The sequence below is a fragment of the Bos mutus genome, chromosome 15 (assembly GCF_027580195.1).
Source record: "Bos mutus isolate GX-2022 chromosome 15, NWIPB_WYAK_1.1, whole genome shotgun sequence".
Lineage (NCBI taxonomy): Eukaryota > Metazoa > Chordata > Mammalia > Artiodactyla > Bovidae > Bos > Bos mutus.
In genome coordinates, this window is record NC_091631.1 from 58,324,340 (window position 1) to 58,349,110 (window position 24,771).

The 24,771-nt window shown below is 40.5% G+C and overlaps 1 protein-coding gene across 1 annotated transcript in view; it reads right to left on the reverse strand.

Annotated features, from left to right (window-relative positions):
- The window catches only part of POU2AF2 (POU class 2 homeobox associating factor 2), a 38,226-nt gene extending 14,242 nt beyond the window's left edge, over positions 1–23,984 (reverse strand). The window contains exons 1-2 of the mRNA XM_070383216.1: positions 23,862–23,984; positions 13,629–13,738 (exon numbers count right to left, since the gene is read on the reverse strand). Of these exons, the coding sequence (XP_070239317.1) occupies positions 13,629–13,738; positions 23,862–23,871 (120 nt within the window). The 5' untranslated portion in view covers positions 23,872–23,984. The remainder of the gene's footprint in view (positions 1–13,628; positions 13,739–23,861) is intronic.
- Between the last annotated feature and the right edge of the window lie 787 nt (positions 23,985–24,771).

The following is a 24,771-nucleotide window of genomic DNA, read 5'->3' on the forward strand; positions in this document are numbered from 1 at the left end:
ACTTTATATACTCTACATAATGCTAAGTGATTCACATTGTTCCACTAAAGCCTTGCCATTAACCGATGAAATAGACTGCTGTAAGTAATTATCTTTAGATTACAGATCAGAAAATTTATAGGCAGTGTAAAGACTGTCAAGGTCACAGAACTAGTGAGTGACGAGGCCGGATTCTACTAGACCTGCTCGGGCTGTGCACGTAGAGAGGGGAGGTTGGGGTAAGGATGAGAGTAGCAGTGGCCATGAGCTGCTGTCCTGAGGAAGGTGACTGAACACATCACGCTGGAGGCGATATAGGAGTCCTGTTTTGAAGGATGACAGGAAATCAGTAAGCAGATAGGATAAGGGGTCTCGTCGTTGAGAGGCAAAGCAAAGGCTCAAATGTGTGGACAGCATGTCACAGATGTGGAAATATGCAGACAGGAAAGCTGGAGGAAGGAGCAAGGGCCAGGTTATAAAGAGCATTTTTTGAGCCAGGCTGAAGGAACCTGGACTTTGTCCACTAACAGGAAGTGGTTCTTTAGATGGCTATTAGCAGTGTAGATGTATTAAAAGTGGCATTCTAGGAAATTTAATCAGGGGCTGAAAATGATGGTCGGAAATGGTTGGTGTGGTGAGTGTATGGGCTGCTGGAGCTTCCCAGATCCACGATACAGGTCTGATGGGCTCTCGGTGGGGTGGGGTTGGGGAGGCTAGCAGGTGACATTTATATCCACCTCTATTTGGCTTTGTGTTGGAGCCTGGTGAAGGCTGATACCTGCCCTGTGGGTACTAAGGGCTGCTGGCCACCTGTCCTGGTTGTACCGATTCCCAGGGCTCCTTCTCTCTTTTCTTCTTTATCGCCAGCCTCCTCGTTGATACCCATGTGTAAAGAGGGGCCTGGCATGTCTCCCTCATAAGGCCCTATTTACAAAGGAAAAAAACCCTATGTCCTTAAATGATTTAAGAGGTCATTGTATAGGTTCAATCCTAAAGCCTGTAAGAATTTGTGAGGAAGCAATATTGAAACATATATCTTTAAAAACATTTGGCTTGCTTCTATAAAGCCTAGATTATAGAGTATTTATTTCACAAAGAAAGAGTTGATTTGGGGCACCTTAGCTCCAATATCACCATCTCAGGTGGAAGTAGGGACTATGTGATTGATATAAGATGGAGATATGATAGTATGAAGTGCTTTGACTGATGCCTTCAAACATAGAGAGGTAAAATGAAGACTAAAAGAGACCTGTTTAAATTTTCTCTTGGGAGAAGGGAATTCACCACGAGCACACCATGTATTTTTGTAATAGTGCATGTAAATAACATAGATTTTGATATTGATTACCTTGGTGCAACAACTTAATTTCTTTATAATAAAATGTCATAGAGAAATTCTGGAAGATTGCACATGACCCTGGGAAGTAGAACAAGTAGGAAGGGAAGGTCAGTAGACTTAAAAAAAATTTATGCTGTTTTATTAAGCTTGAAATTTTACCATGTGTTATTTTTGTAATTGAAACTAGTTAATATAAATTAAAAACCAGAATTTAGGTCTTCTTATATCTTTATTGTAGATTTCAAAATTAAAAAAAAAATCTGTGGTTCCAACTGTCTTACATTTCTGGTCTATGAACTATTTTATGCCCTTTGGAAAGTAACACTGTTATAGAATTCCAAACTTCTGACAGTTTCTTAAAATTTTACTGTTAAAACTTTCCTGCTTGGCACAAAATTATGTCCAGGCTGCCTCTGTGAGAAAGTTATTTCTGTTGCCTGAGTTACAAAATGAAACATATTTTTTTTTCACCCATGGGTCTTGGCGCGCCTTTGGAATGCTATTTGTATTTATGTAGATCGATAGCTAAGTTAGAATGACAGGAGCTACTGGGATGCACATTAATAAATGGTATTGTACATTTTGGCCAGAACGAAATGTGCAGAACTTCAGCTCTGCCAGATGGACTTGCCATGGCTTGTTTCACTGAAAAACTTGATTACTTTTGCAAGCTGAGTAAAAGAATTCACCACCCGGAAATATTTTAAATTTCATGACATTAGAAACAACCACTACAGAACCAATAAGACAGCTGAAAAAAATAAGGTGCTTGCAAAATGTTTGCCTTTATTAATATTATTTTTTAAAAAGTTTCTGCAATTGTGAAAGAGCAGGTGGTTGGGTGGGGAACATGGACAGCCCTGGAAATCTGGTTCAGTTCTCCGAACAGGCAGGACTGTGGGCTAATTAAAGTCAGACAATGGGCCATTTTGTAATCTTTAGATAAAACATTCATTCAAATGAATGTCAGGGATATAATACGTACTTCTATATTCAAACATTGGCGTTTTGAGTTTACAGGGCAGGCATTGCCTGCTCCGAAAATGTTTCTTTCTTTCTTTTTAAGTTCTTTCTGGGCTCAGAAGGGGGTTAGTTGGCAATGTTAACAAACAATATGCAAAGCACTGTGCTATGAGAGTGAGCGAAAGGTGTGGGGGAGCATTCCCAGGGTAGACACTGATTCCCTTTATCGATAACCATACAAACATTACAAATGAATGGATCCTTTTGCGGGCAACTCAGAAAAAAGTAACAAGGGCAAGTGAGATGTACTCCTTAAGGAAAAAAACCATATTTTCCTCTAAGAATTTAATATTCAAACATGACAAGAACAGGTACTTCTAAAAAAATTTTTTTTTTAAGTAAGAAAAATAAAACATTAGCAAAGCAGGAAGATACACACTGGGCCATCTGATGACCAATTGCAGTGCCTAGGAAAGCATGAAATTCTTACTAAAGCCAGACTACATTATAGGATGGGTTTATAAGAGTTGAAGAGATGAAAACTAATTTTTATGGTAAATTTTTTGAAATCATAGAAGAGCATGAAGATTTCTTGTAATAGCACTGGTCCAGATAATTTGCACTTGTGTTTAGTCATTCAGTCATGTCTGACTCTTTGCAACCTCATGGACTGTAGCCCACCAGGCACCTCTGTCTGTGGGGATTCTGCAGGCAAGAATACTGGAGTGGGTTGCCACGCCCTCCTCCAGGGGATCTATCCAATCCAGGGACTGAACCCAGGTCTCCTGCATTGCAGGTGGATTCTTTACTGTCTGAGCCACCAGGGAAGTCCAGTTTGCACTTACATGTCTTCAAAGCTTGAGATGCCTCTGACCAGAACATGGAATCAACAGATTATGCCTATTCTCTGCTCTTGACTTGACAAGTCCAGAGAGGGCTGCAATGGCTGTGGTGTCTTCCTTGAATTTATGTGTGGCTTCCTTGAATTTATAAATTTAAATTTATATTTAAAGCATGGAGGAGGATAGGTGGGCATGGCAACCCAATATTCCTGTCTGGAGAACCCCATGGATAGAGGAGCCTTAAGGGCTGCAGTCCATAGGGTCGTACAGACTCGGACAGGACTGAAGAGACTTAGCCTACATGCACAAATCAGTTTGTGGGCTTATTCACACTCTGTCTCTTCCTTTCACTTAGAATTTTCATTGTTATTTAATACCACCATTAGAATATCAAAGAGAAATAGCACAATATATATAAATTGCCCAAGTTTTAGAAAAGTTGGGAAATTATATCTTGATTATATCTGTCTTCAGCATGGAATTCTAAGACCCACGCAGGAAATGAGATTCTTGGTAGTCTGTCTCTCTCCATCTTTTACCATATATTCATAAGAAGATAAGAGCAGAAGGAAATTACCCTCCCCTTTCCTTACTAGCTATTTTATTTGTTCAGTGTATGCATATGATTCTTGAGTGTGTACAACTGTGAGAGAGTGCTGGAACACCATGTAGGTTGGCAGAGCATCTAAGAGGTGGATGACCAGAGTGAACTGGTAAGCTCGGCATTTCCCTGAGCCTGGGGTCTCTTCCAGCCTGCAGAAAGGAGCTGAGATGGGTCTCCTCCTCCTTGGGTGGGAGAGTGGCATATTACATCTTGTCCCAGGAGCGAGTCATGTGCTACCAGCCTCTCAGGTCAGGTCAGCAACTTTCAGAAAAAAATCAGACTTCAGCTGAAGGCAGAGCAGAGAAGCAAGCTTCAGGCAAGAAGAGGAGGTCAGAGTGAAATGGGTTGGCTGAGGCAGACCTAGAGAGCTCAAGAAGAGCTGGAGAGAGGCTTCTGTGTGGTCTGTGTGGTGTTCTTGGACTCTGGCTCTGGAAATGCTTTCCTCTTTTACAGGGAGGGCCAGGTGCCATGCAGAGCCCAGGGGAACAAGAGTCCAGGAGAGGTGAGGGATGGCTGAGAGGAATGACACTCGGGTAGCAGGTTCTGGGATGCAGCTAGAGATAGGTTCTATAAGGAAATTAAGTCCAGTTTCTTCCAAGATGTCTGGGTGTCAAAGGAGAGGAAGGTCCTGGCTCTGGTTTGGACTGGGTATGGCATCATCTGAGCAGTATACAGAATCACTGCAGGGACAGGCCGGGAGACAGACTTGTGGCTGAGAAGGGGTGAAAGATACGATGGGCCACGGCCTGTGTGGAGTGTGGAGGGTGGGCGCAGGACTGAGCGAGGACCCGAAGCAAAGTGGTTATTTATTCCCAAAGCTCGTCCTTCCTTGGACCAGAAATGTAAACTTAAGGAGGCAATATGGTGGGTAAAATAAAGACTGTGAAGTCCAACAAACCTGGTTTCAAATCTATGCTCCACTGATTCCTACCCCATTCTTAGTTTCCTCATCTGAAAAATAGATATGAGCATCACCCTCTTAAAGCTATTGTGCTCCTTGTTGATAAGTGACATTTACTCTAAAATGAATAAATTAAAATATTTGTGACGTCTTTACTTTGGAGCCTAGAAGAAATGTTAGCTATTATTATTAAGAATTCTTATTTACCCCAAAGAAAAATTGAGAGGACAGAAGAGGACTCAGGCCCAGAAGTCACCTCAACTGTTCTATCCATGCCAGTCTTTGACTAGATATTTAAGCTAGTGTAGAACATTTGCACTCCATGTAATTGTTCTTGCGCCTCATGTGATTTTTCTATTGCCTATTTCCCTTGCAAACTCAATTTGCAACTCTAGCTGAACTAGAAGAAAGGAGATTTATCTTTCTCAAAATAAAGACGGGATTACAGCTTGGCTTTGGTAGACCCATCAGGTTGGGGGTAGGGTGGAACACATTCTGAGGTCGGGAAAATCTAGCAAAGCAGAAAGATAAACAGCTGTATACCCAGTGGGGAGAAGGGGGACACATCAGAAACACTATGAGTACTGGTCCCCTCCCCACCCGTACCATTCATATGATTATATGATCCTTTGTAATTGAGGAATTGTAGACTCTTGCCTGGAAAATCCCATGGATGGAGGAGCCTGGTAGGCTGCAGTTCATGGGGTTACAAAGAGCTGGACATGGCTAAGTGACTAAGCACATGTATAAGGGAGGAGTGAGTGGTGTAAGGCTGGTGTTGCTGAGTCAGAATAAAAGTAATGTTGCTGACTGTTGCTTCCATTGTTTTGTCGTTTCATTTGCTCACAGTGAATCAATTTTTCGAATCTACAAAAGGCATCCCATGGCCTTTCTAGTAGCCAGTTTATTTATACAGTATTAGGATTTGTAGGAATGATGACAGAAGTGTCTATTCACCCAGGTTGCTGTTCAGAGCTCACCACCACCTATGGATATCTTCCTTTTCACAGCACACTAACATGACAGATAACATTTATCAAATGCTACCATGCTCCAGATACTAGGAAAACCATAAAAGCTGCCATTTTCTGAGCACTTAGAACATACCATGCACCATGTACCAGCCAACCAGAGGCTATGGGCATAGAGGGGAGTGTCTGGGAGTCCTCTGCAGGCAAGACTAGAACTAAATTTTGAAAGGTCACACACCACTTCACTTCTCCACCGTTTGGACCAAGAGGGTCCACCCACTGCATATCACAGAGTCTCTCCTCTCCCTCCGGATGGTCACCCCTCCTCGCGTTCTTTTGAACTCTGCCGCTCCTCACTGCCTATCTAGTTTTCTTCTCTCCCAGCTCAGCTCAAGGCTCACGCTCCTCCAAGAAGTCTTTCACCTACCCTGACCATGGCTTGCTCACCCTCTTTGCAACCTCTGTCCTGCTCTCCAATGGTCACTGTCATGTTTGGCACTTGGATACCAAAGCTGTCTTTTAATTTTTAATCATTTATTTCATGCGTAATTCCTTCTCTCAGCTGGACTGTACATTTCTTCAGTTCAGTGAATTTCTTATATCATTTGAATACTAATGTTCATTAGATGAAGTATTTGATGCTCTAGCATTGATTGAACACATACTATGTGCAAAGCCCTTGACACATGTTAAATCTAACACTTACAATAACTTTGGGAGGCAGATATTATCATCTTCCTTTGACACTAAGATTAAAGTACCTTTACAGTCATCATACAGTTGGCAAATGGCAGTGCTGGGATTTGCATTCAGGTCATCTGGATCCAGAGTCCAAACTCTTCATCATGCTATGCTGCCTGTGCCTCAGATGAGAAACCCCTACGAATCTAAGCACTGAGGGTTCTCAGATGACAGAGTGATCTGAAACTTCAGCTCAAGGATGCTGGAATTGGAATATGAGCTGGTTCTCAGAGATTGAGATATATTTCAAACCATAGCGAGATAGGAACATTTGAAATACAAATAGTAAAGAAGTAAGGGGATGGGATAAACTGTTAAAAATTTGAGTATTAAAATTGAATACTGAAATAGGACCAACCAAATTCTGCTTTTATTGACAAGGACAGAGGCCCAGAGAGGAGAGAGGAATTCCTGGAGACCACTGATGGCCAGAAGGAGGGGATTCAAACAGACCGAGGAGGGAGCAATTTCTTTTTTAACACCAAAGAGAAGTCTCAGATGTGTTTTCCAAAGTTTCAGGGAAATCAAAGAAACTTTGAGATGCTATAACATGCAATTTTTAATTGCCTATTTTCATTTTTTAATACTTCATGAGAAACTCAAATGCAAATCACAGATACGAACATCATGTTTACATTTGGTGGTAACCGAAATGCGCATGTGACTGGTGCCACAAAACAGCAGCTGGGAATAGAACAAAACAAATCTCTAACTAGCAGTCCTGATGGAGAGACAGTTGTTACAGATGGAGCTGGACAATGTGCATCTGTTCTACAGTTAGAGGTCACCGACCTCTTAAGGAAGATCAAACACTTTCATATAATCTATGTCATAAACGTATTATATGACTTCCATTCACCTTCTGTTCTTCCAGTTTTTTCCATCAGTATCTACTATTGTCATGCTTCTTTTTGTGTTTACAATGTTTTACTTTCAAAAATAATCAGGAAAGGGTGATTAACCAAGATACCCAGCTGACAGTGCAGCCTTATCCTGTATGTTCTTGATGTAGAGATTTTAGTAGCTAATTTAAGTGTAAGGATTCAGGAACATATAGAAAAAGAAAATAACTGTAACTATTGATGCTTACTATTTGGAAAGCAGATACTTGAGTTTAATATAAAAAGGATCATGTCGAGTGGAAATAGATTTTGGTCTATGTATGTATATGATATATAATTCAAGGCTGGTCTAATCCAAATATCTTTCTCACTTGGGATATAGCTCCTCAACATTTTTCTCAGTTTGGGTCTTCTAAAAACCACCAGGAGTCATCATTTGTTTTTCCTCTGGTTTATGTAGAATATTAACTTAAAATCACTTTCATATCTATTTCCTTATTGTTCATCACTATAGCATTTTGATGAATGAGCAGAACAGGATAACTACTAGGATGTCCATAAACCAATAAAATAGAGTAAACATCAGACCCTGATTACGAAGCCCATTCATAAACCCCCATACTGCACCATATTCCCCCATTCCACTACTCAGGTTTAACTCCAAGCTGAGCTCCGTTTCCTACTTATCAAGTTTAGAATTTTTCCCCTCATGCAACTTTTGTATATTCAATAATTTTAAATGAATCCTAATCATAGTTTGAGGAAAAATTGATTAGACAGTTCAATAGCCTGCAAACTGTTCAGTGGAGTTCAAAATGAAATGAAAAATTGTGGCTATTAGATTTACTGCCTCTTCTTTTTTAAAAAATATTTGATTATTTTGGTTTTATTTATTTATTTTAGCCAGGTGTACTTTTAAAATTTGATTAATTTTTAATTGGAGGATAATTATTTGCAATGTTGCGTTGGTTTCTGCATATATCAACATGAATCAGCCATAGGTATACATAATATCCGCACGCTCATGAATCTCCCTCCCACCTCCCACCCCATCCTACCCCTCTGGGTTGTCACAGAGCACAGCTTTGAGCTTCCTGTGTCATACAACAAATCCCCACTGGCTCTCTAATTTAAATATGGTAATGTATATGTTTCCATGTTGCTCTCTCAATTCGTCTCACCCTCTCCTTCCCCCGCTGTGTCCACAGTTGGTTCTGTATGTCTGCGTCTCTATTCTGGCCCTGCACATAGGTTCATCAGGGCCATCTTTCTAGATTCCATATATATGCATTAATACACTATATTTGTTTTTCTCTTTCTGGCATTTCATTCTGTATAATCGTCTCTAGGTTCATCCACCTCATTATTATGGCTGAGTATTATTCCATTGTGTATATGTACCACAGTTTCTTTATCCATTCATCTATTGATTCTTCTTCTTCTTTTAAATTTTACTAACGATAACTGAGAGTTACTGAAATTTGTTGATATTGTTAAAAATTTTCAATGAACAGTTTTTATGAAATGTCATTGAAATAGTGTAATTGAAAACAGTGCAATATAAACTTGGTGCTAGGAGGTAGTGAGTGGCTCCTATTTTGAGTGTTCTAGTCGAAAATCTAGTAGTGTAGTAAGGAGTAATCCAGAAAAAATTTGGAAAAAAAAAAAAGGAAGCAATTACTTAAAAACAGATATACATGATAATAGTTATGAAACCACAGGATTATGGCTAAAATGAACAGAAGGGGTTTTAAGTTCAATCTTTGGTGAAAGTCTCTTTTGAGGCAAGAGATTTTTTTTCCTCTTTGATTCCTACTGCAAAAATGTGAAAATATTTCATGGTATCAAAAACAGATGTTCGTGAAGGAAACTGTGGTAAAGATGAGTCAACATAACCCATGTGAACTTATCCAAGGGCTGTCACAGAGAGCAGAAAAGCAATTTGGGCATCAAATAGATGCCTCCTAGAGAGTACTTATCTGAGGGACACAGTTTTCGTATCTGTGTACTAGTTTCCTAGAGTTCCTGGAACAGATTATCACTACCTGGGTGGCTTAAAAACACCAAAATTTATTCTTTCATACTCTGGGGGCCGGAAGTCCAAATCGAGGTCTTGCTGGGACTTGCTTCTTACAGGGCCTCGAGGGGAGCACCCACTCTGGGTCTTCCAGCTTTGGTGTCTGCCTGCCTTCCTTGCTACGTGATCACATGGCTCCAACTCTGCCTACTTGGTCACAAGCCACTTCTTCTCCTGTGTCTCTTCTCTTCTGAGTGTTCCTCGCAAATCTCCCTTCTGTAGAGTACATGGGGTTGCATTTAGGGATCACCTCTTTCCTAAGAGGATAAGTGCCTTCACTCAAGATCCTTTACTTAATCCCATATTTTGCCACTTAAGTGAGCATTCACAGGTTCCACAGGATTTGCTGTAGAATCTTTTGGGTCTGTCTTCTGGCCTGCATGTGTGCTAAGTCACTTCAGTTACATCTGATTCTTTGCAACCCTATGGGCTGTAGCTCACCAGGCTCCTCTGTCCATGGGATTCTGCATGCAAGAATACTGGAGTGGGTTGCTGTGCCCTCATCCAGGGGATCTTCCCAATTCAGGTATGAAACCCACATTTCTTAGATCGCCTGCACTGGCAAGTGGGTTCTTTACCACTATTGACACCTGCAAAGCCCTGTTTTTTGATCTTGGATGATATATACAGTAAAACAGTATGGTAGGGCCCCTGATCTCCTCAAGTTAACCTTTGGTTATTACCCACATTATCAGTAGCAAATTTTGAACACATGTAAGGATGACTTTCCTATCTGAACTTATCTAAGATATCAGACTCATTGTCACCTAGTGAACTGGGATGAAAAAGAGGTTGGAGTGTCAGTATTACTCAAGCCATTAGAGCCCCATAGGTGCTGTCAGTAATGTGATTCTCCATGTTTCCTGCTCATTGAGTTGTGTTTACCACAGGGACAGAAAAAGTTAAGAGTCGGTGATTAATTGTTATGCTATCTTTCTTGGAATATACAGATATTTTGGAAGAGTGATTGAGATGAAATGTGAGCAAGTAGATGGTAAAATTAATTCATGGAGATACCTAAAGTCCAAATAGTCACATATTAGAACTGTGTGCATTTAATTATCCACGTGTAAAATATTTTTGAAATGAAGATGAGAGTAAGTTACTAGCAGTGAGACACTGAGTAATATATGACAACAGGAAATTAGGGCTGAGTTCATAATGCCTGTGTACCTGATGCTTGAGAAGAATGACCAGAGTCAGAGCTGTTTTTGCCCCTTTCCAGTCCTTTCTATATGATATATTCTCTTACGCTTTGATTTCCTTTGCATGTGCTATGGTCTGAATGTTTGTGTCCTCCCCAAACTCACTTTGAAATCCTAAGGTCCCACGTGATTGTATTGTATTAGGAGGTGGGGCCTTTGGGAAGCGACTGCGTCATGAGGGTGGAGCTCTTATGAATAGGATTAGTGCCCTTATAAAAGGGCTCTAAAGTGCTCCCTGTGCTCTTCCACCAAGTGGGGACACAGTGAGAAGTCTGCAACCTGGAAAAGGGATAGGGCCTTCACCAGAGCCTGACCATGCTGCAACCAAAACTTGGACCTCCAGCCTCCAGAACTGTGAGAAATGTTTTCTGTTCATAAGCTTGGCTTCCCAGGTGGCTCAGTGGTAAAGAATTTACCTGCAATGAGGAGATTCAGGTTCAATCCTTGGGTTGGGACGGTCCCTTGGAGGAGGAAATGGCAACCCACTCCAGTAGTCTTGTCTGGAAAATCTCCTGGGCAGAGGAGCCTGGTGTGCTACAGTCCATGGGGTTCCAAAGAGTTGGACACAACTGAGTACATATGCACACAAGCTACCCCATCTCATCTATGGTATTTTGGGATGACAGTCCAAATGGATGAAAACTTCATGAATCAGAAATGATTCTACTCCAGTCCACATTGGTTTTTCCCTTTAAAAATGGTGTGGAATTGAGTATCAGAAGATTTGCCACTTGCTAACTGTAACCTGCAAATAATCCCTTCCCTTCTTTTGTCCTCAACGTTTTCAGCTATAAAATGGAAAACCATGTCAATATCAGTCTCGCAGTGCTAGTGTGTCTGTCAAATAAGATAACACACAGGAAGTGCACTTTAAACTGTGCTTATGTAAATAGTGTCCCAGTCTTCATATCACGTGGCAATGCTGCCTGATCTTTTGTCTTGAGCATTCAGTGTAGTGCTTGGTTATATGGTCTTATATTGTTTAAATATATACACATTTTTCCTTTCCACCAGGTTATTTGATGTTTAATGGCACAGACCATGTATCACGTGGTTCCTATACCCACTTCTGTATAACATTCACAGTGTCACCGGGCCAGTGACAATAGCTCGGAAAATTCTTATCTGGGTAGAGATAAGAAACTTGGCTGGGGGGAGGGGGTTTGATAGTTGCTCTTTGCTCTGTGGTGAAGTTCTTATACTGTGATGTGCAAAGAAATCACTCAAGGAGCTTGTTAAAAATGACCGTTCCCTGGCCCCAGCCCTGTAATAAATCTATGTTCATAGACATGGTACAAGGACAAGGAGTCTGAATTTTAAAATTACAATATAATATGACTTATTATTGTTTATATTATGTCTTTTAAAAAAGCTAACGCATCAAAAAAAAATGAAGAAAACACAGTCACAGAACTTAAAAAAATCATGTTAGGGAATTTTTAAAAAAAATATATTTACCTCCACCATTTGAATAGGAACCTTTTTGTCTTGTTATATAATTCTGTCTGGTACAGCACCTTATCGTTGTGTGTGTGTATCCGTGACGATGTCGAGGAGGGAGTCATGCCCTGACTCATGGGGTAGACACACTATCAGCTCCTTGTCTATGGCATCATGCTCATTTTACTCTTATCTTCCCAACTGACCGGACACCTGGAACTTTAGCAAGTTTCACAACCCTGGCGGTAGCAGTGGCCAAGCACTCCAAATTGCATCCATGCAGCTGTGGTTCACTCAGAGTAGACTCTGAATTCTCTCTGTCTCTCAAAAGACTTGATTCATAGGGACACTTTTAACTCACATCCCAGATGATCCTGAGGAAGTTCTAGAAGAAACATGGTACTAGGAGCAGACGAGAAGCCAATTATTCAGATTTCTGTTTATCAACTAAGCTCCATTTGTTGAACTAGAAGATAAGAGGAGGTTCCAAAGAAATGAAGACCTCAAAATAAAAGGGGTTCTTAGATGGCAGGAAATTGAATCTGGAGTCAGTTCACTTGAAACATGTCCCAGAAGTTTCACTCTGCAGCAGTGTTGAAGCTGGTGCTGATGTTCGGAGTAGAACACGCTGGAAGAACCAGTTTGCACTGCGTCTCAGCTCCTGTGCTTGGTGCTGTATGTGGACCCTCCTTTATTCTTGGTCATCTGTTCCCATGTCCTGACCCTAGCAATGCCCTGGGGGATGTCTGATATTCATGTTGTTATGTTTCACCCAATAAGGTGAGTGATTATACACCCAACTGCTATCTCCATTCAAGAATCATTGTTGGAGATTTGGGTGTAACTAACTTAAACATTGTAGGTATAGAGCAGAGCTATTTATGAAGACAAGGGTGACAGACAGAGATTTTAGACTTAAGACAATTCCTACCAGGATTTTAAAATCTGATTTTGCATGTTACAGAGAAGTTGTTTGTTCATAAGTTGCCTCTATCAGATTTAGAATAACATGGGGGTGAAGGTCTGCCTGCAGTGTGGGAGACCTGGGTTCAATCCCTGGGTCAGGAAGATCCCCTGGAGAAGGAAATGGCAACCCACTCCAGTCTTCTTGCCTGTAAAATCCCATGGACGGAGGAACCTGGCAGGCTACAGTCCATGAAGTTGCAGAGTTGGACACGAATGAGTGACTTCCCCTGCTGTGGGTGAAGGTCAGCATTATTTCTACCAAATGAACCTTTGCTAGTTCCTGACTGGAGTAAATGGAAATGTCAGGATACATCATCCTTTCATGTCCATGAGCTGAAGTGGGCAACCTATAGATTCATAGAGCTCTTGGATTCTTTGCTCATAGACTGACAGATGTGCCATAATGTTAATAATAGTCATTATATAGTGTGTGCCAGTTCAATGGAGACCCCATGGACTGTAGCCCACCAGGCTCCTCTGTCCATGGAATTCTCCAGACAAGAATACTGGAGTGGGTAGTCATTCCCTTTTCCAGGGAATCTTCCTGATCCAGGGATCGAACCCAGGTCACCTGCATTACAGGCAGATTCTTTACCTTGTGAATCACCAGGGAAACCCTGGCTAACACTTGCTATGGAGAATATCAGACTCAGGAGGTGAGAGACTGGTGTGAAGAAGATAAAAGGAAGGGGAGATAACTAACCGTAATAGAGGACTTAGTTCCCAAGGACTTTAGAACATATTTGACTGAGACTTACATTAAATCTTGAGTTACTTGTCTGCCTGGATCGTTTTTCTGCCAGTAGGTCTTTCACTGTGTGCTTCACTCTCACTCCTTGATACACTCGTTTGCTGTAGTCTCCTGGGACTTAAGCAAATGGAATAGTAAGAATCAAATGTAGATGGTATAATTAGGTTAACCTCCCTAGGGATGTATTCAAGGGCTAATTTTTGTGATGTTATTTTCTTATTAGAATGGTAGACTTGAATTTGAAGTGGTTTCAACAGAGGTCATTTATTTAGTCCTATTGCCTGGTCTCTGATAGAAACCGATCCAAGATTTGCTTAAGTGAAAGAAACACTTCTCCTTCCTTTATACAACAGCTCCTCAAAGTGTCCTCTTTTTTGTATTCTTAATTTGCCAAGATTTACTCCTGAAAGATTATAATTTATGCTCTAATTACAAGATCAGGGATTGGATGCAACTTGAAATAATGCTTAGCATATGATGCAGAAGTTGGATTTGCATAATTCAGATTATAGAGTGACATTCTTGCTGCATCATCTTCCTACCTGATGTGGGTGAACAGGTCAATTGAACTGTTTTAAGAAGATAATGTTCTAAAGAAGGAAGTTATTTTTAATCTCTTCACGGTGCTAATCCTTAATGTATTTTTATTTTTTTAAATTAATTTATTTATTTAGTTGCAACTAGTCTTAGTTGCAGCCTGTGAGATCTACTTCCCTGATCAGGGATCGAACCTTGGCTCACCTGCATAGGAAGTGTGGAGCTTTAGCCACTGGACAACCAGGGAAGTCCCCTACTTAATGTATTTTTAATTTCTGAAGTTAAATACAAGGCTACTTGTGTTATTTCATTTGATTCACTTCACAGATGAAGAAACTGAGGTCTGGGGCTAAATTATTTGAAAGGCTTCATAGCTGCTAGTAAACTGAGCTAGGATCCAGATTTAGGTCATATTGTAGCTCGAATTACCAAAAAATCTTCACTTTTCACCGCGATGAAACGACAGAGAGATAACAGACAATAGACAAAAATATCCCCCCGATGTTCTGAAATTGGCGCCACTGTTGCTGTAAGCAGTGACTTCATTGTCACTGAGGGTGGTCAGGCAGGGACAGAAGCACCTTTCGTCTGGAGTGTTATAGAAAGCATTTAAGCACTGAATTAGCAGTTGGACTACAGGAATTACAAGATGTTTTCTAACTCTGAACTCCTTGTTCTATAGTAGGTTGGTTGGTTTCAATTCATTTTAGTTGAGGTGTTGCTGGCTTACCAGCACTTTCAGCAGGCACAGAACTCCGCATTAGTCTGTACGGCATAGAACCAAAAAATCTTCTCTAGTCTAGGATTGACTTATGAGTCAAATCTTATTACAAAAAGAATAAAAAGAAGGAAAGAAAGAAGAAACCCAAATCAAAATGAGAGGTAGAGTGGACCGTTGGGTGAAAGAGGCTGCTGACCTGGCGATCAGTGCTTGCTGACTTCGTATGAGCCACTGACTTGGGAAAATTACAATTTCTCAGCCCTGTTTTTTTTTCATCTGTATAATGGGTATAATAATCTCTCTAAAACTGACTGCAAAATTTTATAAGATATGCATATGAAAATGTTACAAAAAGTACCAAAGTAAATACAAAATGTCTGTACACAATGAGGGAGACAAAAAAAAAAAAAAAAAAAAACTAGGTTCCAAGACAATTTATCATTCAATTCAAATAAAGTTCACATGCAATCTGATTTTGGCAAAACAAAGTTATTTAACTGATCCTTTGGGTCTTATTTTGACAGGATTTTGTCTATGTATCTTTTAATTAAAGAGGCTTGGAGTATCTCTTTCAAATCAGCCTCAAATTGAAAGCTTAAGGATTTTATGTTTGTTCCAAAGGAATCTAAGTATTGCTCTTAGAATTGTGTCTGAGGCCTTATTTTGGGGGAAAACTCTAAGGGTACATTTATTCATCAATAATTTATTGAGTATTTTTTATGTGTCAGGCATTGTGTTAGAGCTGGGAATACAAAAGAACATGCTATCTTGTGGGAGGCAGGAAATACTCAATTATAAGGCAAATGTGCTAAGTACAAGTACAGAAATACGCACGAACAGAATACTCAGAAAAACAGAGCGTGTCAGTTCTTCATGAGTATGGGGACGGATTTAGGGAAGGCAAGGCGATAGTAGAGGTGGGTATGATGATAATGGGCAAGAACAATCCAGGTATGGAGGGCAGCAGGACAAAGGCCTGGAGGCAAGACCAGAAGGAGGGAGAAAATGAGGTTGGGGAAAGGAAATGAATGGGCCTCAGTCATAAAGTTTCTCGTGGGTAAAGGAGTTCGGGCTTCATCCTGTCGGCAGTGAGCCATTGGAGGCCTCTGAGTATGGGGGTAGTGTGGTTAGATTTGCATTTGAGATAGACTTTTCTAACAGCTGTATGAAGGGTGGATTCAGATTTAAGAATCACAGAGCCACAGGGAGAACAGTCAGCAGGACTCCAGGATAATTCAGCCAAGAGATTGTGGGGTCTGAGTAAGGGTTGATACGAGGGCAAGGAGAGGACAGCTTTGGAAATTATTATTTAGATGTAGGAGGGAAAGGGGAGGGAACATTCAAGGGTGATTCTCAGGCTTCCACCATGGGATTGGTCTGGGTATACAAGCTTCAGAGCCATCATAATGCCAGTAGTAATGAAACCAAGAAAGAGAATAAACTTTCTTGGAGTGTTTGCAAATTAGAACCATACCATTGTGCATGGGCTTCCCAGGTGGCCCTAGTGGTAAAGAACTCAGCTGCCAATGCAGGAGACAATCCCTAGGTAGGGAAGATCCCCTGGAGGAGGGCATGGCAATCCATGCCAATATTCTTGCCTGGAGAATCCCATGGACAGAGGAGCCTGGAGGGCTACAGGTCACAGTCAGACACGACTGAAGCAATTTAGCACATGTGCACCATTCATGACATGAATCAGCCAACCAGAGGGATGGGTGGGGAGGGAGGTGGAAGAGGTGTTCAGGAGGATCACTATTTTGGGAACTCCTACAATGATGATTCCCGACACACTGTTTGGGAAGCTGTAGACCAAATGATCAAAAATAGAAGCCTGGGGAATATCCACATTTGAAGAGTTGTCAGAGGAGATGAAGGGGATCCTAGTGAAAAAGAAATGGTCAGAGAAGAACCAGAAAAACAACAAGAAGAAGAGAATAAGACATCACAGAATTTGAGGGAAGGAATTTTGAGAAAGAAGGAAAAAGAATGAGATATAGAAGAATTGTCCAGGAAGATAAGAACTGCAAAACATCCATTGCTTTCACTCCAGTGGTTGGTGTTGACTTAGTAAGATCAATTTTGGGAGGGTGAGGCCACCAGAAGCCAGGTACTAATGTCAAAGGCAGAGGGGGAGATAGGGAGACTACTTCTTGAAGTTTGAAGTAGAAAGGGAAACAAGAGGTTGGATGATCAGTGGAGAGAACTACAGGGTCAAGGAGAGGTTTGCGTATGTTTTTTATCCATTTAGTGAGTTCCTGGATAGGAGATATTTGAGAATTTGAACAGGAAGAGAGAGGGACTGAAAATTTAGGAAAGGGGAAAAATGATGGAAGGAGATCTTCAAGAGGAAGCAAGAAATTGGGGTCAAGGGCACAAACTGGCTTTCAATCTTTGAGCCTGGAATAAAGAAGGGCAGGGGAGGGGTGGTGGTTGGAGCATGTGGTCAGTAACTAAGACGCCTCTGGTGCCCATCTAGCAGCCTGGTATATGAGAGTGATTCAAGCACTAAAATTTAGAACAAAACAGGAGTCAAAGCAAGACAGAGAAGTCCAAGTGAGAGTACACACCAGTGATCCTCAGAGTGTGAACCTTGGGTCAGGAACAGTAGCATTAGCTAAGAATGTGTTAAAAATGCAGGTTCTCAGGTCCTGCTTCAGATATACTGAATCAGAAACTATAGGGGCGGGCCCAGCAATTGTGTTTTAACAAGCCCTTCGGGTGATTCTGATGTTCTCTGAAGTCTGAGAACCAAAGATATACAAATGAGTAGGGATTTTATGGAGAAGGCAATGGCACCCCACTCCAGTACTGTTGCCTGGAAAATCCCATGGACGGAGGAGCCTGGTGGGCTGCAGTCCATGGGGTCGCTAAGAGTCGGGCACGACTGAAAGACTTCACTTTCACTTTTCACTTTCCTGCATTGGGGAAGGAAATGGCAATCCACTCCAGTGTTCTTGCCTGGAGAATCCCAGGGATGGAGGAGCCTGGTGGGCTGCTGTCTGTGGGATCTCACAGAGTCGGACATGACTGAAGCGACTTAGCAGCAGCAGCAGGGGTTTTATAAGTTTTCTGTGGAGGCGGGGGCCAGCTCTAACCTAGGCATTCCTAGCTGAGCAAAAAGGGGGAATGTCTGGCTGATTGATGGAAGTGTGGACTTGGGTCTGAGAAGTTTGGGGTGAATGTTGAAGAGGTCGAGGCTGACCCTTTGTGTGTTTGCAGACTCTCTTGTTTTTACTTTTTTTGGGAAGGGCTTTTTAATTGATGGGTTCAATCTAAATTATTTATTTATGTTTTATATGTATGCCAAAAAGCCTAGAGGAAATATACCTACTCTAAATAAGTTTAACAAATAACCACATGGAGACTAATAGAGGGATAAAATTCACGAGATGACAAACAAACAGATCAAAACGTCTGAAGTTTTGCCATAAAAAAATCAGTCTTATGTGCTGGTTGGCACTGACTTTAGTGCAAAATATGGGGCTATATGCCACAGGGGATGCAAAATAAATTTAGAACTTATAACAGATGTCCTCAAAGACATCTTATTTTAGTGAGAGAAATAGACATTCACTTGTGAGGGATTAAGGGAGGGGGAAGAATGTGTTTTGGTTTGTTGATGAAAACTTTGTGGGAAGGGGTGGGACTTAAGCTCGATTCAGACTGATGTGGATAGGTTAGGAGGAGGCAGAAGGGTCTTGTATATTAGACTTGGCATGAGCAAAGCAGAGGCAGGCGGGAAAGAGAAAGGCATGTGGAAATAAAGGGAACAAACTAAGGTCACTGGAATTAGTGGATTTAAATGCCATCAATATGTAGATGAAGTTCAAATGGGTACCCTTAGCCCAGACCTATCCTGGACTTTAGACCTCGATGTCCATCTTTTCTCAGATGTATAGTAGACATTTCAAACTCCAGATACCCACCTCTGAACTTTGTTCTTCCCTCTATATTTGCTTATCTGAAACCTTCCTGTCTCGGTGGTGGTGGTGGTGCTGGGCTCAGTTGTGTCTGACTCTTTGCAGCCCCATGGACTGTAGCCTGTTAGGCTCCTCTGTCCATGGAATTTTCCAAGCAAGAATATTGGAGTGGGTTGCCATTTCCTACTCCAGGGATTCTTTGCAACCTCAGGATCAAACCTGCATCTCTTGCATATTCTGCATTGGCAGGTGGATTCTTCATCACTGTGCCACCTGGGAAGACCCCTTCCTATCTCAGTTGATTGGCAACTCCATTCTTCTGATTGCCCAGAAGCTATAGAATCACTCTTGATTCCTCTCTTTTCTCTCACAGCCCACAATCCATCCTTTAGGAGTTTCTGATGGTGCCACCTATGAAACAGACCAGAATCTGCAGATTTTCCTCCAGCTCTACTGGTAATCTGTTTGTTAGTCACTCAGTTGTGTCTGACTCTTTGCAACCCCATGGAGCCCATGAGGCTCCTCTGTCCATGGAATTTTCCAGGCAAGAATACTGGTGTGGTTAGCCATTCCTTTCTCCAGGAGATCTTCTAATCCAGGGATTGAACCCAGGTCTCCTGCATTGCAGGCAGATTCTTTACCATCTGAGCCACAGGGAAGTGCCTCCCCCGGCTCCCTGCCACCACCTGCTGCTAATATCCAGGTACAAGTGACTGTCATCTCTCATAAAGATACGGCAGTAGCCTTCCAACCCATCTCTTTGCTTGTATTCTTCCTCCATCCCCAGTCTATCTCAACACAGCAGCCAAAGTGATTCTTTCTAAAACAAATTCCAGTTGCCTCAGTTCTCTTCTTAAAACCACACAATGGCTCTCCATTTTACTCAGAGTAAAAGCCAAGGTCCTCACGATAGCCCAACATAAACTTGTGCCCCCACACCTCTGATCTCAGCTCGTGATACTATATGTACTCCAGACAATTTCTGAAACACATCAACCACACCACTTCTGCCTTAGGACCTTTGCATTAGAGGCTGTCCCCTCTAGCTGGAATATTCTTCCCTCTGTTACCCACATGACTAAATGCCCTTGTTTCCCTCAAGATTTGGCTCAAATGTCATTTTCTCAAGGAGAACATATTTAATTTAAAGTTGCAATTACCCTCTTCCACTTTTTCTATGTGGCACTTGTCACTTTTTAAATATCCTATGTACTTTCCTTATTTATTAAGTTTATTGTTAATTGTCTTCCTTTTCCTTGCTAAAGTGTAAGTTCCGCAAGGATGGGAATCTTTGCTTGTTTTAACTCATTGGAACATTTTAAGTGCCATTGCCTAGAACAGTACTTGGCACTTAGTAAAGTGAAAGTTGCTCAGTTGTGTCAAACTCTTTGCAATCCCATGGACTATACAGTTCACGGAATTCTCCAGGCAGAGTAATGGAAAGGCAATTAGTAGCCCTCCAGTAAATATCTGTTGAAAGTATATATACATTTTTTTGGTTGAGAATAATGGAAATATTGAATATCTTGAAAATCAGGCTGTAAAATTCTATTCTTTAGGTTGTAGATGGTGAACATCACTAATCCTTTTGAATAGGGGAGTATTATGACTTTACCATATTTAGAAAGAATTGGAATTCTTGGGGGAAGATTAATCTAAGGGCACACCTCAGGATGGGTTATGATGCAGATGCAGAGAGGATGGGAAATGATAACACAGTGACAGGCTAGCCAGAAACTTTGGAAATGAACAGGAAAGGGCAGGTTTAAGGAATCTTAAACGTCTTTTTCAAAAGAACACACACACACACACACACAAACACATGTACAGACACATATTACTATGATTAAGAAGAGAACCCAAGAAGCCAGGGAAGATTGGTTCTGACATGGAAAAAAGAGTTCCATTTTGAATATGCTGACTCTGAGGTTGTGGTGGCTTAATAAAGTGAAATTATCCTTTGAATAGATGAGAACTTTGACCAGGGTTAGAATTGTATATCTAAGAAACCTCTCTAAAACTATGCTAACTAGAACTATGGAAATAAAGTTCTTCAAGAAGACTTTTTAGCAAAAGGAGTAGAAATCCAAGCCCTGGGAAAAGGTGATAGTTCTGATGCCCAGGGAAAGGTAGGGGATGGGGATGGTCAAGGCAGATGCGGGTGGGGGACAGGGCAGATATGTAGGTATGTGATGCTGTGGCATGGTAGCAACAGGGGCATGATGGAAAGAGGAAGTGTAGAGAAAGAGGAATAATCAGTGGTGTCAAGTATCTGGCACCTGCTGCTGCTGCTGCTAAGTCACTTCAGTCGTGTCTGACTTTGTGCGACCCCATAGACGACAGCCCACCAGGCTCACCCGTCCCTGGGAGTCTCCAGGCAAGAACACTGGAGTGGGTTGCCATTTCCTTCTCCAATGCATGAAAGTGAAAAGTGAAAGTGAAGTTGCTCAGTCGTGTCCGACTCCTGGCGACCCCATCGACTGCAGCCTACTAGGCTTCCCCATCCATGGGATTTTCCAGGCAAGAGTACTTGGTAGGTGTTTAATAACTATTTGTGGAGTAAATAAAATGCCTTAGAGAATCTGAGGAAAATGGGGGCACAGAAAGAAGGCTGGAGATCTTTAGAATGTGGGGGCAGATCAGTTTCATCTGGAGCATGGGTGTTAAGAAAACAAGGACAATGGGGATAAACCAGGCTCTGAGGGGATACAAAAAAGGTTAATTAAAATACATCTTATTAAAACATGGAAACTTTAACAATTCTTTAAACTTATTACCTAGATTATTTTTCCTGTTTTGGGGAATTCTGAAAGTTCCTTAACCTACCCTATCCTTTTTAAAAGAGGAATGATATTTAGAGTTTAAAAATATTGCCAATATTCCTACTTCCAAATCATTTTCCCCTTGTATACTGTGTCTATTTAAAGAATGCACACCTGTATAAACCAGGAGATGCTGAAGAGTTTTTATTCAAATATTCTAGATACATTCAGATCAGTTGTTGAGAAAACAAAGACGTGTTTCCAGAGAGAAAGCACAAGCAAATTTGTTAATAAGAATCCATGCATCCTTTCGAATTTTGGGGAAAAATCTCTGCATTATTATTGTGACTATGTATACTTAGCAAATTGTCTCAGTCACGCCTTTTCCTAATTCCTGTTCACTTTGAAGAAGAACTTGGTCCATAGTAGATTTAATGATGTTATTGCTTTAATATTGTTTCTGAAAATTTAAGTTTTTTTTTCTGTCAAATCAAACTCATACATTCTGCAACTTGTTATTAAAAATGTAGGATATTCCTCAATTGTTTTTAGTTATGAAATATAAAATACATTTATGACATTTGAAGCACCTTATTTTACTACTTTTGATGACAGTCTCTGGAATACATTTTCTTGCTTTTAAATTCTTTAGAGTCTCTAAGCAGGTGTGTGTTACATAAGGTAAGGGAATAAAAAGAGAGTTTGAAACAAAATGAGGATGAAACAAAAAACCATTCCATAACTTTAGAAGACAATTCATATTTTGAGTTACAGCATTAGACAATGGTAAAGTTAAGATAATAGATGATGTCTCTCTGAATTGTAGTTCCTGATGGTATGAAACGCAGGTACACTCTCACTCAAGTAGAACAGAATAAACATCCTGAATGATGGATTACTGGTGAACAGCATCCACAGTGGTTCCATTTCTCTGCTTGTCAGGGAAGTGCCAAGAGTGAGGTCTTGGACAGGCCAGTGGCAATACAGTGAGTGGGCCCACAGTCTGGCTCAGGTGCCAGTTCTGGGGCTGTGGGTACCCCTCTCAGTCCCCACCAACCTCAGCCTGTCTTGCTCAGGACAAGAGCCCTCTCCCCAAGAGGAGGCAGATCCCCATGTAGGAATACAGTGCTACCTCCATGCCCACTCAAGGCTCAGTGTCTGTGGTTCTGCTCCTGGTCTGGGGAAATGATACTATACTAGTTTATTATGGGAAGCCTCCAGGAGAACACAAGGAAAAACAAGTTCAGCAACTAATCGGGAAATGTTCAGTATATTAATTTATATATACTGCTTATGAAATTTCACTCTGAAATAAAGATGAAAACTTTTAAGGAAGTGGAGCTAAATTAGTTAACATGTGAGGATTTTGTAGAAGTTTGGTTTACCCTTTACCGTAGGCACCCACGAGCCCCTCCCAGTAGTCACCCCCTGGCACTTTTTAAGCCTCAGAACTGGATCCAAAAACTTAAAACTTCCATTTATAACCAGTTCTGTACTGCAGGAGACAGATGCTCTTAAGGCTTTTAAAAAATATTTTGGGATCAGTCTTTGAGGAGCTGTAGAATTTAAAAAAATATTAGTTTTTCTTTCAAGTTACTTTACAAAGTGTTTAGAGAATATTTCTTCTATTATCATTTATTAACATTTACAATGCTAACTTTTAAATCTCAAGTTTGTGTCTGAAACACAAGCTTGACACTAATATTAGACTAATATTGTTATGTTGACACTAATATCTGTATCCTCAGAGTGAACAATCTGGGAAAGATCTATATACAGCTTGAATTCGTGTAATAACAGCTCTTCCTTACCATGTGTACGTGGAAAGCCCTTCATCCTTAATTTTAAAAGCAAGATGCATGAATAAAAGATATTTCAAGCTGTCCATAAATGTGGATTCTTCTCCTTCATTTTCCTTACAGTTGAAAACTTGCTAGAAGTTGTTTTATCTGATATACTATATGGCTATACTGGAAAAGAATGCTTTAATATCCAGGTTCTTATTTTATAAAAGTAATGTTCAGCATAATTGATCTTTCAGAAAACATACTCTCATGTACTTGATACAGCAAAATAAATCCGACAATTAGTAATTAAATGTGAACAGAATTGTGAAAATATTATCAAGAGTTTTAAGTTGTTGATCTCTGGTCTGTGTTTTGATAGCTTTTCATGCTCTAGCTAGAGTTAGGGATATTTCTTCTTGTCCTTTGCTTTCTGTTACAGCTTTGTGATGTCAAAAATAAACACTAGGATTCTCAAGTTTTAAAAAAAGTTTTAGATAATCGATATTGACTCACCACTTTCCATTCTGGATGGTTCTGGTAAATTTCTTTCTTAATGGCAACGTAGGATTTCAGGTGAATGGTGGATTTTCCTTGACAAGGGAGCCAGTCTCCTGGAAAGGTCAGCCTGATTCTGATGGGAAAGGCTTCTGTACATGGTAATGATGCTTCTGAAATGACTTGCTTTAGATTTGATTAAATGCAAATCCTTTGGTGTCTGTTTCTCTACAATTTGCATCCCCTGTGTAGATTATATATGAAGGTACTTTTTCCCTCCCCAAGTAGATTTTTATTCAGTAACAATGAGTTTCCATTAGGAACAAACTCTCTTAAACATTTATTATGGAAACAAGGAATCTATTATTTGTTTTATGAATAGCTGTGGGATTTTTTATCCTTTTTACATAGAGTTCGGTTTTGAAAAATACTGTACATGAAAAAAACCTATTTCCCAGTAGGGAATATAGTTATTATACTGTTAATTCTGTAATTATGAATACATGATGTTTATAAGCTAGGTATCTTTTAGATATAGATAGAATTCAGAAAGGAAGTTGTTTTTGTTTAGGAATAAAAAGAAAAATGAATGTCACTTTAATACAGTGGGATAGCCTTTTTATTATATATAAAGCATAAATATCTATATTAGAGGTTTCTAAAACCTGGCAGTAATACAGAATCACTAGTGGAGCTTTTTACAAATACTTTCGCCACATGTATACCTGTGGCGGATTCATGTTGATATATGGCAAAACCAATACAATATTGTAAAGTTTAAAAATAAAACAAAAACAAACAAACAAACAACAACAACAAAATACTTTTGCCCAACCACACAGCCAATTCTAATTCAGAATCATTTGAACTAGGGCTCAGAGAGCTATATTTTGAAACAAATTTTTTTGAGTTTAAAAAAGTTTTTTTT